The 14,259-nt window shown below is 47.1% G+C and overlaps 1 protein-coding gene across 1 annotated transcript in view; it reads right to left on the bottom strand.

Moving 5' to 3' along the window:
* The window catches only part of LOC138768692 (uncharacterized), a 95,614-nt gene extending 82,857 nt beyond the window's left edge, over positions 1 to 12,757 (bottom strand). Inside the window, exons 1-4 of the mRNA XM_069946645.1 lie at positions 12,523 to 12,757; positions 9,217 to 9,339; positions 7,187 to 7,259; positions 6,474 to 6,893 (exon numbers count right to left, since the gene is read on the bottom strand). Of these exons, the coding sequence (XP_069802746.1) occupies positions 6,474 to 6,854 (381 nt within the window). The 5' untranslated portion in view covers positions 6,855 to 6,893; positions 7,187 to 7,259; positions 9,217 to 9,339; positions 12,523 to 12,757. The remainder of the gene's footprint in view (positions 1 to 6,473; positions 6,894 to 7,186; positions 7,260 to 9,216; positions 9,340 to 12,522) is intronic.
* Positions 12,758 to 14,259: the final 1,502 nt, after the last annotated feature.

Here is a 14,259-nt window from a genome sequence, read left to right as displayed (position 1 = left end):
AGCTTTTTCACTACGCTGGAGTGCTGTGGATTCTCTGCATATCTATCTATCTATCTATCTATCTATCTATCTATTATATATCTATCATCTATTATTCAATCATCTATCTATCTCCTATCTATCTATTTCTCTATCTATCTATTATCTATCTATCTATCTATCTATCTATCTATCTATCTATCTATTTCCTATCTATCTATTTCTCTATCTATCTATCTCCTATCTATCTATTTCTCTATCTATCTATCTATCTATCTATCTATCTATCTATCTATCTATTTCTCTATCTATCTATTTCTCTATCTATCTATCTATTTCTCTATCTATCTATCTATCTATCTATCTATCTATCTATCTATCTATCTATCTCCTATCTATCTATTTCTCTATCTATCTATCTATCTATCTATCTATCTATCTATCTATCTATTTCTCTATTATCTATCTATCTCCTACAGTATCTATCTATTATCTATCTATCTATCTAGGTCAATTCAGCAGCACAACAATACGATGAAATGGGTGCCAGTTGTAAGCTCCAACCACAGTTTTCTGGTATATATAAAACGGCACTCCTGGATGAAATCAGAAACTGTGTTTGATTCGTGTTCATAAATAGAGCACAGCAAACAAGAGTAGCTACTTTTGTTTGCTGTGCTGTATTTATGAACACGAATTAAACACGTTATCTCAACCATTACTAGGCCAATATTTTGTCACTTTGACAATCACCGATTCTGCCTGTTCGTCTTTGCATCCAATTTTTGACCTGTAGGTTTATTGTTCTATTGAAAAGCTGATGCATTTTATATGCATCGATTAAGTAAAAAGAATTGTTTGTAAAGGTGAACAGAGCCTTTAATTGTTGGTGTACTAGGCACCCAGGCCCTAGTAAGTTTGCCACAGTATGATAGGTTGATAAGTGGCACCCTGTTAGAAATTTCCTCTGGGGAGTAGCTGCTGCAAGCTACACCTCTGGCAATCAATTATTCTGCTAGTTCACGCAGATTGCTGTTCATGATATTGATGATGATAATACTGCGTTTACACGAGACGATAATTGGCCCAATCGTACAATTAACAATGTCGGAGTAACGGTTTTTTTTTCATAACGATAAGCATTTAGACGGAACGATACATTGTACGAAAAATTCGTTTTGCGATCGCTTAAGCCTATCTCACACATTGGTTAAATCGGCGAACAACTGTTTACACGGAATGATCTGTGAATTTTTTGTGAACGACGATTAGAGAACACGTTGAAAGATCAAAATGAACGATTTCTCGTTCGTCGTTTGATCGTTCGCTGCGTTTACACGTACGACTATTGTTCGAATTCGATCGTTATTGTGCAAATTCGCACGATAATTGTTACGTGTAAACACACCTTAATGGTGCGTTCACACCTACAGGATCTGCAGCTGATTTTCTGCAGCAGATTTCATTTAAATAACTGAACACAGCATCAAATCTGCTGCAGATCCTGTAGGTGTGAACGCACCCTAAGGGGGATGCATTGTTAGGCTAGTCTGTACCTATAATCTTTGCTGCTAACATTATTTTTTCTTTTTACTTGTCATGTCTGCACCTGTTTTGAACTCAGCACGTCCCTCAGCATGTGGCACACGGCCTAGACAGGGCTGATTTTTAGTTTTTTTTGTTATGCATTTGTTGCAGTCTGAACATTGGCTTTTCACTCTACTTAACTTGGTTTGCTTTAGTTTTTCTGTCACTGACAGGTTTTCTTCCAGTCTGTGTGTGTTGTGCTCAGGTGTCTGTGGCTGGAGATCAGGGGCTGGACCTGATCCTTATGCTGCGTTTACACAGATGGATTTATCTGACAGATTTTTGAAGCCAAAACCAGGGACAGACTATAAAAAGAGAACAGGCCATGAAGGAAAGATTTAGATTTCTCCTCTTTTCAAATCCATTCCTGTCTTTGGCTTCCAAAATTGGTCAGATAAATCTCACTGTGTAAACGCACCACTAACCAGATCCCTGGTTTCCCATAAAACACTTCCAGTATATGAACTGGTTGCTGGCTATTAAGTTATACTCTGTTAGGGTATATGAACCCGCCATTTTGTGCCAAACGTCATCTTCGAACGAAGGGCCGAGTCGCTGCCGCCCGTCTCCCCTCCACCGCATTGGCTGAGCACAGTTATGTTCAGCCAATTGCGGCTGAGCATCGGATGACGCTGCAGAGGGCGGCCGGCATTTGGAACAGACGGAGCTGTTCGCCACTGGCCGGCTGAAGAAGACGTCACTGAATGAAGATCGGAGACGGATGTCGGCACATGACAGGTATGTATAGCGCAACACACTTCCGGGTACACGGGTGGGGGTGGTGGGACACGGGGAAGGGGGCCATTCACAGACATAACATACATTACAAAGTTGTATAACTTTGTAATGTGTGTTTTTCTGTCAATAATTCTTTACCGCCGCACTACCCCTTTAACTTCTCTTCCCCAGCACTCCCCTGAAAGGTACGTAAAAAACCCCTTCCCCCCCAGGCAGGATTCCAATAGTAGTTTATCCCCCATACCCCCAGCACGCCCCTAGTAGGTAGTTAACCCCGTTCCCCCCACATGCCCCAAGTAGGTACTAACCTCCTGTCCCCCATAGGGCTGGGCGATTAATCAAATTAATTCGATTAATCGTCCAGAACGTTGAAATCGATTCGATTTTTTGTGAAAATCGTAAATTCGATTTTCACAAAAAATCATTTCGGGCTGCTGTGCCGGAGAGGAGCTGAGAGGAAGGTGGGTTGCGGTGCGGGCCGGCGGGAGAGCCGTAGAGGGGCGGTGTGGGTGAGCGGGGAGAAGATGCTGGGTGGCCAGGCTGGAGAGGGGCGGTGCGGTGCGGGCCGGCGGGAGAGCCGTAGAGGGGCGGTGTGGGTGAGTGGGGAGAAGATGCTGGGTGGCCAGGCTTTAGAGGGGCGGTGCCGACGGCCTCCAGCCACTGACAGCGCCGCCGCTGACCTGCCCCCACCCCCTCCACTGAGCGTCCCGCTCTCCTCCCGGCCAGACATGGAGGTCCCGGGTCTGTGGAGGAGGAGGCCGCAGGGCTTACAGTAGGTGGTGATCACAGCGCTGCAGGTCCTGGAGCTATACAGCGGGATGGGGGGGGGGGGCTCAGTGCAGATCCCCGTTCCCGCTGTATAGCTCCGTGACCCGCAGCGCCGCAATCACCACCTACTGTAAGCCCTGCGGCCTCCTCCTCCACAGACCCGGGACCTCCATGTCTGGCCGGGAGGAGAGCATGTGTGCGGAGGTGAGAGGAGGAGGAGAAGGAGATGTATGTGCCCTCCTGCTCCAATCACCCCCAGCTGCACCAGTCACCCCTCAGTGTCCCCCCCCAGTCCCCTCAGTGTCCCCCCAATCACCTCAGTGTCCCCCAGTCCCCAAATGCCCTCAGTGTCCCCCCCCAGTCCCCAAATCCCCTCAGTGTCCCCCCCAGTCCCATCAGTGTCCCCCCCAATCCCCTCAGTGTCCCCCCAGTTCCCCAATCCCCTCAGTGTCCCCCCAGTCCCCTTCAGTGTCCCCTCAGTGTCCCCCCATCCCCTCAGTGTCCCCCCAGTCCCCTTCAGTGTCCCCCCAGTCCCCTTCAGTGTCCCCCCCCATCCCCTCAGTGTCCCCCAGTCCCCCCATCCCCTCAGTGTCCCCCCCATCCCCTCAGTGTCCCCCCCCATCCCCTCAGTGTCCCCCCAGTCCCCTTCAGTGTCCCCCCAGTCCCCCCATCCCCTCAGTGTCCCCCCCATCCCCTCAGTGTCCCCCCAGTCCCCTCAGTGTCCCCTCCGTCCCCTCAGTGTCCCCCCAGTCCCCTTCAGTGTCCCCTCAGTGTCCCCCCCGTCCCCTCAGTGTCCCCCAGTCCCCTTCAGTGTCCCTCCCCATCCCCTCAGTGTCCCCCTAGTCCCCTTCAATGTCCCCCCATCCCCTCAGTGTCCCCCCCATCCCCTCAGTGTCCCCCCCATCCCCTCAGTGTCCCCCCCATCCCCTCAGTGTCCCCCCAGTCCCCTTCAGTGTCCCCCCAGTCCCCCCATCCCCTCAGTGTCCCCCCCATCCCCTCAGTGTCCCCCCCCAATCCCCTCAGTGTCCCCCCCGTCCCCTCAGTGTCCCCCCAGTCCCCTTCAGTGTCCCCTCAGTGTCCCCCCCCATCCCCTCAGTGTCCCCCCAGTCCCCTTCAGTGTCCCCCCAGTCCCCTTCAGTGTCCCCCCCATCCCCTCAGTGTCCCCCCAGTCCCCTTCAGTGTCCCCCCAGTCCCCCCATCCCCTCAGTGTCCCCCCCATCCCCTCAGTGTCCCCCCAGTCCCCTTCAGTGTCCCCCCAGTCCCCCCATCCCCTCAGTGTCCCCCCCATCCCCTCAGTGTCCCCCCCAATCCCCTCAGTGTCCCCTCCGTCCCCTCAGTGTCCCCCCAGTCCCCTTCAGTGTCCCCTCAGTGTCCCCCCCGTCCCCTCAGTGTCCCCCCCAGTCCCCTTCAGTGTCCCCCCCATCCCCTCAGTGTCCCCCCAGTCCCCTTCAGTCCCCCCCAGTCCCCCCATCCCCTCAGTGTCCCCCCCATCCCCTCAGTGTCCCCCCCATCCCCTCAGTGTCCCCCCAGTCCCTTTCAGTGTCCCCCCAGTCCCCCCATCCCCTCAGTGTCCCCCCCATCCCCTCAGTGTCCCCCCCAATCCCCTCAGTGTCCCCCCGTCCCCTCAGTGTCCCCCCAGTCCCCTTTCAGTGTCCCCTCAGTGTCCCCCCCGTCCCCCCCCAGTCCCCTTCAGTGTCCCCCCCAGTCCCCTTCAGTGTCACCCCAGTCCCCTTCAGTGTCCCCCCCCAGTCGCCTTCAGTGTCCCCCAGTGTCACCCCATTCCCCCTCAGTCTCCCCAGTCACCCCTCATCTATACCTCCACTACTACACCCCTTATCCACTAGACCTCCATTACTACACCCTACGTAGATGAAGGCACAAACATGATTTCCTATACTATATGGGGGCTCTGTTACACTGGAAAGCAATATAGTTGTTGTCTGAAATATCATTAAAATAGTATCTGATGCTGCAGGGAGAAAATGTTCTGTTTATTTAGCAAAAAAAGAAAAAAAATCGAGATTTAAATCGAGAATCGTCCAAATTTTTAAAAAAATCGAGATTTTATTTTTTGCCCATATCGCCCAGCCCTAGTCCCCCAGTATGCCCCTAGTATATAAAAAAAAACTTTGAAATTTTAGGCTCATTTTGAAGCATATTTTAAGCCTTAAAATGTACTGTGTGAGCATAGTCTCACATCATTGGAGAGCGCTGATTTTGTAGAGGGGTATATGTTTTTTAATGGAATAGGAAGCGGAGGGGAATCTGGATTTTATGTATTTTGGAATACAAAATAAACATTGTAGTTGACTATGTGGTTGCTGTTTTTAAGGCTAAAGGGAAAATACAGTGAAGAATTATTGTTAAGAAAACCACCCAAAATCGCACTGAAAAGCAGCCTTTCAGGGGGGTGATCTTCTCAAATGGCCACTATGGATTGTGCACAGTATGGTTGACTTAAAACCTGTTGCAGTAAATCTGTCTAGGATAATGCACTTTGGGATGAAAGCAAACACGTAATCTTAAGGGCAAAATACTTTATTAAAGAATCGTTTGTTTATAGACTAATATACACAGTGGATTACACACATAATGCAAAAAAAAAAAACACAAAGGGGAAGATTTATCAAAAATCGTGTAAGTGAAATGGGCTCAGTTGCCCCTAGCAACCAATCAGATTCAAGCTTTCATTTTCAGTTTCACTTTACACCATGTTTGATCAATGTCCCCCATGTCTTTCATTTTCTTTGATTTCCCATTCTCTTGATATTGCTGTTGCCTCCTCTGGCTTGTTTATTGCTGATTCCCTAGAGTTATGGCCACCACTGTGACCTAGCAGTGATCACAAGTGACGCTTATGCACTGACCCCTCTTCTTTATAAGAAAATGGCCTCAGTCTCGGGAGCGCCCATTCTAGAACATGCACAGTAGTCCCCGGCTTTGGCTACTTCCCTCTAGCACCATAAAATTCGATGGGACTGCTCCAGGGCATACACATTTGCAAGCACTGGTGTTGTCAGGCAGGGAAGCTACAGAGGTACAGAGCTTCTGTTCTCCTCGGCACTGTTATCAGTATATGAAGATACCTATCCTGCTCTGATAGCTCCAGGCCTTGCTAGAACTCCTGCACAGGAGCAGTCCCATTATGTGTCCTCAGGAACACATAGGTTCAGGCTTGAAGTGTCAATTATCCACCAATGCCCTGTCTTGAATACAGGAAAGGAGCAGGGTGCTTGCAGTAATGTGAATGGGACACTTGGGACTACTCCTTAATTGCTATGTAATTGCAAGATCCTAACAGACTAATTTAATCAGCAGATATTTAGGCTCCTGACAATTCTCTCACATCAATGTTTACTGGCAATTAATTGTTTTAATGAATGAATGTGTTCCGGAGGAGCAGACACAACGTCCTTCACTCTGATCCTGCGAGGGTGATAGATACAGTCTTCTTCCAGGTTACTAGCCACCATGCCGCATCCTGCAGGCACCCAAGCACTGTCATATCCATGGTCATGCCAAGTTAGCTGTAGTGGGTGATTTCGATGATCGATTTTCTTTACTTTGCCGACCCTTACAGAAAGTTTCAAAACTACTTTCTGATGCGCCTCACACAGTGGATATCTGGAAGCCTTCTGTACATCTCTACTGACATAGACGCCTCTCCCCAACATTCCACTGTCAGAAACTCGAAATCCTCCTTTGATGATACTATAAGCTGCGCTTACAGTTGTCCCATGATACATGGTGTAAAACCTTTTTCCAGGATATTTTTTTGCCATTTTTTTTTTTTAAAGGAATTCAAATGTGGATACGAGAACCTGCAACATAGAAAGATCCTTCTAAGATGCAGCAAGATGGGAGAATAGTCAAATTCACAGATTATTGATCAAGTTACAAAGAAGACCACGTGAAGATAAAGTCATAGCCTCGTCATTCAATGCCCGCAGCAGGTAACAACTGACAGTGCGACCCGTGGGTGAGCAGTGAGTAGCTACGTGTATTTACAAAAACTAAAAAAATGCCATAAAAACTGTAACATTTAAAAAAATGTATTTAGAAAACCTTTCTAAGAAGTATAATAAAGAGCATCTAAGAAGAAAAATTCACTTACCTGATTCTATTGTAGGGAGGGAAGAAAAACACTAGTACACGGTACTGTTCTGCTCTTATGGAAGATCTCAAGTCTAAAAAAATGAGGATGCACAGAATTCGATCAAATACGCAAACCTCCAAGCAGTGGCGGATTAAATGTACCCTGGGCCCCGGGCTGTCCACCCAACCTGCCTCCCCCCCCGGTCAATCCGCCCACTACTGCCCCCCCCCCCCATGCTGTCCCCAATAAACATAATGTTTGGTCCCTTGCTGGAGGGTGCTGATCTTATAGGGGAGGTCGCAAGGTCCCAGCAGCACAGAGGATGTCAGGAAAGGAGGGTGCTGATCTTATAGGGGAGGTCACAGCGTCCCAGCAGCACAGAGGATGTCAGGAGAGGAGGGTGCTGATCTTATAGGAGAGGTCACAGCAGCACAGAGGATGTCAGGAGAGGAGGGTGCTGATCTTATAGGGGAGGTCACAGCAGCACAGAGGATGTCAGGAGAGGAGGGTGCTGATCTTATAGGGGAGGTCACAGCAGCACAGAGGATGTCAGGAGAGGAGGCTGCTAATCCTATAGGAGAGGTCCCAGCAGGACAGAGGATGTCAGCAGAGGAGGGTGCTGATCTTATAGGGGAGGTCCCAGCAGCACAGCAGCACAGAGGATGTCAGGAGAGGAGGGTGCTGATCTTATAGGGGAGGTCACAGCAGTACAGAGGATGTCAGGAGAGGAGGGTGCTGATCAATAGGGGAGGTCACAGCAGCACAGAGGATGTCAGGAGAGGAGGGTGCTAATCCTATAGGAGATGGTCCCCCTCTCCCCCCCTTATAGATGGCCCCTCTGCCCCCCCCCCCTTATAGATGGTCCCCCTCTTCCCCCCCTTATAGATGGTCCCCCTCTGCCCCTTCTAATAGATGGTCCCTCTCTTCCTTTTCCCTCCTCCTTATAGATGGTCCCCCTCCCCCCCCTTATAGATGGTCCCCCTCTCCCCCTCCCTTATATATGGTCCTACTCTCCCCCCTCCCTTATAGATGGTCCCCCTCTCCCCCTCCCTTATAGATGGTCCCCCTCTCCCCCCTCCCTTATAGATGGTCCCCCTCTCCCCCCTCCCTTATAGATGGTCCCCCTCTGCTCCCCCCTTATAGATGGTCCCCCTCTCTCCCCTCCCTTATAGATGGTCCCCCTCTCCCCCTCCCTTATAGATGGTCCCCCTCTCCCCCTCCCTTATAGATGGTCCCCCTCTCCCCCCTCCCTTATAGATGGTTCCCCTCTGCCCCCCCTTATAAATGGTCCCCTCTCTCCCCTCCCTTATAGATGGTCCCCTCTCCCCCCTCCCTTATAGATGGTTCCCCTCTCCCCCCTCCCCCCTCCCTTATAGATGGTCCCCCTCTTCCCCCTCCTTATAGATGGTCCCCCTCTTCCCTCCCTTATAGATGGTCCCCCTCTCCCCCCTCCCTTATAGATGGTCCCCCTCTTCCCCCCCATAGATGGTCCCCCTCTTCCCCCCCATAGATGGTCCCCCTTTCCCCCTCCCTTATAGATGGTCCCCCTCTCCCCCCCTTATAGATGGTCCCCCTCTTTCCCCCCTTGTAGATGGTCCCCCTCTGCCCCCCCTTATAGATGGTCCCCCTCTGCCCCCCCTTATAGATGGTCCCCCTCTGCCCCCCCTTATAGATGGTCCCCCTCTGCCCTCCCCTGTTGCACAGCAGATAACACAAAAAAAACCCTCACCTGCTGTCCGTTCCCCGTCGAGCCTCTCGCCTCCTGGTCACCCGGCTGTCCCCGTCTGATGCGCGGCTGCCGGGGGTGTCCCGTCCTATCCGCAGCAGCGCGCACATCAGAGAGCTCTCCGTGTGCCGGAAGTCACAGCCACAGGCGCTCGGGGAGCTGAGGAGCTCTCTGATGCGCGCGCTGCTGGGGATAGGACGGGACATCCCCGGCAGCCGTGCATCAGACGGGGGACAGTAGAGAGACTCAGTGGCGGATTATAATGTGGGCGGCGCGACATGGGCCCCCCACTATGGTGTGATTTTAAAAAAGTATTGCTTACCACAGGGTTGTTAGTATAACGATACTTCTTTAAGGTTGATTCACCGTACTCCTTAGCGTATTAGGAGAGATAAGAAAAACACTAGTACACGGTACTGTTCTGCTCTTATGGAAGACCTCAGGTCTAAAAAAAATGAGGATACACAGAAGTCAATTAAATACCCTAAACCTCCAAGTTACAGCACATGCAATAAACAGCTGCATATCTGAAATATTTTATTATAAGCCCTCACATGTTCATAAATATTCAAAAGACCTTAAATAAACATTATTTTAGAAAGCAGAAACTAAATAAGGATTCACGGCATCACATTTTGAAGCACGTAAAAAATGAAATAAAAACTCTGGTCCAAAGTAGGAGCCAATGGCTGGACTGACACTGGCAGAAAGATGCTTAAGTTGAAGACAATTCCTGCGCAAATTTCTAATTTGCCCAATGGAGAGCTTATTAGTATAATAATTTATTTATGACATAGTCCCATTCTGCTATAGATCAGGAAAACAAAACCTACAAAGGGGGAAGCACTGTAGTAAGAGGCATAACTACCATTGTAGCAGCCCTAGCAGCTGCTATGGGGCCCCCCGCATCAGGGGGACCCGCTCCTGCGATACACTGGGCCCCCTGAGCTGTCATTATTTGCAGGCTGAGGCTGAGCAGGCCTCCCGCGATCTGTAAATTTCCCTTTAACTGGAAGCAAACCTGAGGAGCACTTGCAGTTATGCAGTTCTGACTACACTTGACAGCTTAGTGGTCAGTCGGGAAGGGGGGGGGGAAATCAAAAGTTTGCTATGGGGCCCAGCTAATTCTAGTTACGCCCCTTGCCTGTAGTGGACTTTTTCCTTATCTGGCATCATGTATCAATATGGACTGTGGGAATAAGCTTTTACAGGATTAGGCTATGTTCCCACAGCGTAAGAGACTGGCCGTTCTGTGACCCGGCCGTTCTCTGAAAAGATCATGCTGGTCACGGCCGGTTCATGGAACGGACGGTCTCTGAAAGATCGGATGATCTTTCGTTCCACAGAGTTCTGATGCACCCGCATCAGAACTCTCCACTGCACGCTATGGAGCAAGCGGCCGGAGCCACTCGCTCCATAGTGTGCACTGACATGGGTTTCTGAACACGCTATTTACTGAATAGCGGCCGCAGAAAACTGACATGTCAGTTGTTTGCGGCGCGGCATGGGATCCCGGCCAGAGCATGCACTAAGGGGGACATTTATGAAGTCCGGCGTTCTTTACGCCGGGCTTATAAATGTCCCCGCAGCTCCGGAGCCCAGGGGTTATATGTAGAGGCGCATTGCTCAGAACTGGCGTAGGTTTCAATGTAATTTTTCCTCCGGAAAAATTATAAATGCGGCGTACGCAGAGGCTGCGCCCCCTCTGCATGCTGCCGCCCCCCCTCTCCGCCCCACTGGCGAAGGTGGCGCAGATGGGGAAGATGCGAACAAAATATTCTCAAAAAAAACCTTTGTGAATATTTTTTGCCAAAAAAAGGCATATTCGCCTTTTCATACATGTCTCCCTATGTGTATACACTCCGGACGGGATTCCTAGGCAGCTATGGATGTATATTTCTGTATAAATCAGTGCCGCTGTACAACGGCCATGGTTTTACGAAAATATACGGTGTGTAAACATAGCCTAACCCTAACAGAGTCACGTCATCTGGTCAAAAAATGTCAGTCCATAAAAAAAACATAAGGTGACATAAAGTAAATTTTAAACTTTAAGAAAAATCTATCAGCAGGAAAACAGAGGAATAAGTTCACTTTACTAAACAGTTTTCGTAAAGCCATTCTGTAACTATCCCTGAATCCGTGAGTTTAAGTTACATATTATCACAATGTAGGAGGGGGTACTACGAACACTGTAACAGATGTTTGATGGAACCTAAGGAGAGCTATCTAGTGCCGCAGCAGTACCACAATATCTTAGCTCTTGCATTCACAATCTTGCATGCCCTGAGGTTCAAGTTCCTAGGGGCATTTCCCAGCACGCAGCGTGGGGATGTCCGGCCCATGTCTTCTGTATCTAGTTTCTGTCAGTCAAACAGGGTACCTAGATGTACAGTATATGGGCCAAGGGACAGCGGAAAGGATACATGGGCTGTTGACTGTTAAAACAATAAAGGTAAAGGTATGACCAAAATCCTAGTGACTAGCTCTGTTTAGTCACACGCTTACTCATACCACTGTCTTACTTCTGACTAATCAGTGTTAAATATTTGGATAAGAATAATTATGAAGTGAAAACTAAAACAGTCCTTACCCTATAAAGAAACTTCAGAAATGTCCATGGTCCACAAAAAGTTATGTATATTGAAAAATCGAAAAACAAAATGTGCAGAGAACCATTATATATATATATATATATATATATACACACACACACACTATATATATATATATATATATATATATATATATATATATATATACATACATACATATGTATATAAATATTACTGTGTTTTTATATATATATATATATATATATATATATATGTATATATATACACACACACACAGTGATACCTCGGTTCTCAATCTGCTCGCTGTATTTTCAAGGAAAGTTTACTTTGGTTCTCAAACTCTTGCTCGGTTCTCAAACACTTTTCGGACACACAGTCTTGAAGTACTCGGTATCTGAGCATTTCTGCGAGCGTGGATGGTGGGTTGTACCTAATGAAGTGGTGAGGCTTCACATACAGTACAGTGCTGTATAAGACTGCTGGAGTGCATATACAGTACAGTTGTAGTACAGACAATGCAACACCATCTCCCATCCTGTACAGTGCTGTATAAGACTGCTGGAGTGCATATACAGTATAATAGTAGTACAGTCAGTCCACCACCATCTCCCATGTGTTACAGTGCTTGGGGGGGGGGACTCTATACAGTAAAGGATCAGTGAAGATTTGGTGACTTCTGTACTATAATTGCTGGTTTTGTTGAATGTTTCTTGTGTATAATGTCCTGTACTGTATAGTGGCGGTCTGTAATGTACTGTACAGTATATAGTGCTGTTCTGTAATGTACTGTACAGTATATAGTGCTGCTCTGTAATGTACTGTATACTGTAATGTACTGTATACTGTACATTCTGTAATGTACTGTATACTGTATATGGATGATCTCAAATATCTCATCTTTCCTTGCAAGACAGTTCACAAGTTTGTAAGTTATTGTGAGACATTACTGTAAAATCTCCAAACTCTTTGATTCTGCAACTCATATAATTGCAATTGTTTTAAGAAAAAGATGTTTTTTTATATATATTTATAAATTTACAGCATACACTTACCATCCTCCAGAAGTCTCTGGTTTCTGTGGCAGTCTGACTAGCTCTTTACATACATCCTGTTCTCACAGGAGGATTGGCCTTGAATAGTGAAAAGTAAAAAAAACAAACCTTTTTCTTTCGATACTTCTGCATAATTCACACCCTTACCAGTAATATATTACCATTAAAATATTCATAAACTTCCGTGTTTTATTTTGGTATGTTGCATCATGGCTGTCAGCTGAGAGTTCTTATGTACTGTTTGGGAGGAAATAAGAAAAGACAAGGAATGAACAGATGTGACCAACCACACCTGCAGACAAAGTACACCTACTCAAAGTACACAATGTAGATAAAGGGATTGTCCAGCGAAAATATTTTTCTTTCAAATCAACTGGTGTCAGAAAGTTATATAGATTTGTAATTTACTTCTGTTTAAAAATCTCAAGTCCAGTCAAGTCCAGTACTTATTAGCTGCTGTATGTCCTACAGGAAATGTTTTCTTTTCAATCTGACACAGTGCTCTCTGTTGATATCTCTGGCCGAGACAGGAACTGTCTAGAGCAGGAGAGGTTTTCTATGGGGATTTGCTACTGCTCTGGACAGTTCCTGACATAGACAGAGGTAGCAGCAGAGAGCACTGTGTAAGGCTAAGTGCACACAACGTATAATTTCCTTAAACAATGACCGTAGTTGCAGTTTTGCAACCACAGGTTATTTAATATAGTTGTAGACTACTCTAATTACTATGGAATCCCAGCCGGAGTGTATATACTTTGTATACACTCTGGCCGGGATTCCTTGCGACCGCTTGAAAAACTGACATGTCAGTTTTATGCGGACGCTATTCATTGAATACCGGTCGCACAAAACTGACTGTGCAGACAATGTTCTGTGCAGCTGTGGCTGCACTTTACATTGTTGGCTATGGTTAATTTGAATTTGGGCACACTAGAATGAAGTTCATCCGGCCGGTACTGCAGTGTCACAGAATGGCCGGTGTCATACTGTGTGTGAACCCGACCTAAGACTAAAAAGATAACAGGACAGGCAGCAGCTGAAAAGCACTAGAAGACTTGAGATTTTTAAATAGAAGTAATTTACAAATATATATAACTTTCTGAAATCAGTTGATTTAAAAGAATTTTTTTTTTGCTGGATAACCCTTTTAAAGTGAGTGTACCATCAGGTACATCACTTTAAGATTTTTACTGCTCCTGATGAGCTTGAATTGCTATTCATTGCTATTCAAATTTGCAATTCAAGCTCATCAGGAGCGGTCAGACATTTTTATGAGGTCCATCGCAGCAACATGTCATCATTCACATTTTACGGTATCAAACATATAGGAGAATACATTTTTAAATTAAACACTCGGTCTAAACTTTAAGAAAGACCTCCTATACCATTACACTTATTAATTTTAGGAATTTTTGGGGCATGTTTACCACCATATGCCATGTTGTATATTCTATTACAGTCCTGTCAAACTCTGGTCCGTTGAGCTGCTTGGACCACCCATATTATAATCTCGTAGGCCGAAGGCAGTTTTTTAGCCCGTGAACTGTAAGTATCGCGCACATTTTCTGACGCATTTTCTGGAGCTACAGGAAGGGTAAGCCCAAGCTAAGGGGGCAGTCATGAACAACTACAGTAGGGGCTGACTTCTGTTTTAGAGACTATTCTTGAGGACTTTTACATAAGAGACTGTTGGGGAGGGCTTACTACTATAAAAAAAAAATTATTGGGGTTGGCTGG

The sequence above is a fragment of the Dendropsophus ebraccatus genome, chromosome 12 (genome assembly GCF_027789765.1).
Source record: "Dendropsophus ebraccatus isolate aDenEbr1 chromosome 12, aDenEbr1.pat, whole genome shotgun sequence".
NCBI lineage: Eukaryota > Metazoa > Chordata > Amphibia > Anura > Hylidae > Dendropsophus > Dendropsophus ebraccatus.
Note: the sequence above shows the minus strand (reverse complement) of the source record. Positions and strands in the feature narration are given on the sequence as shown.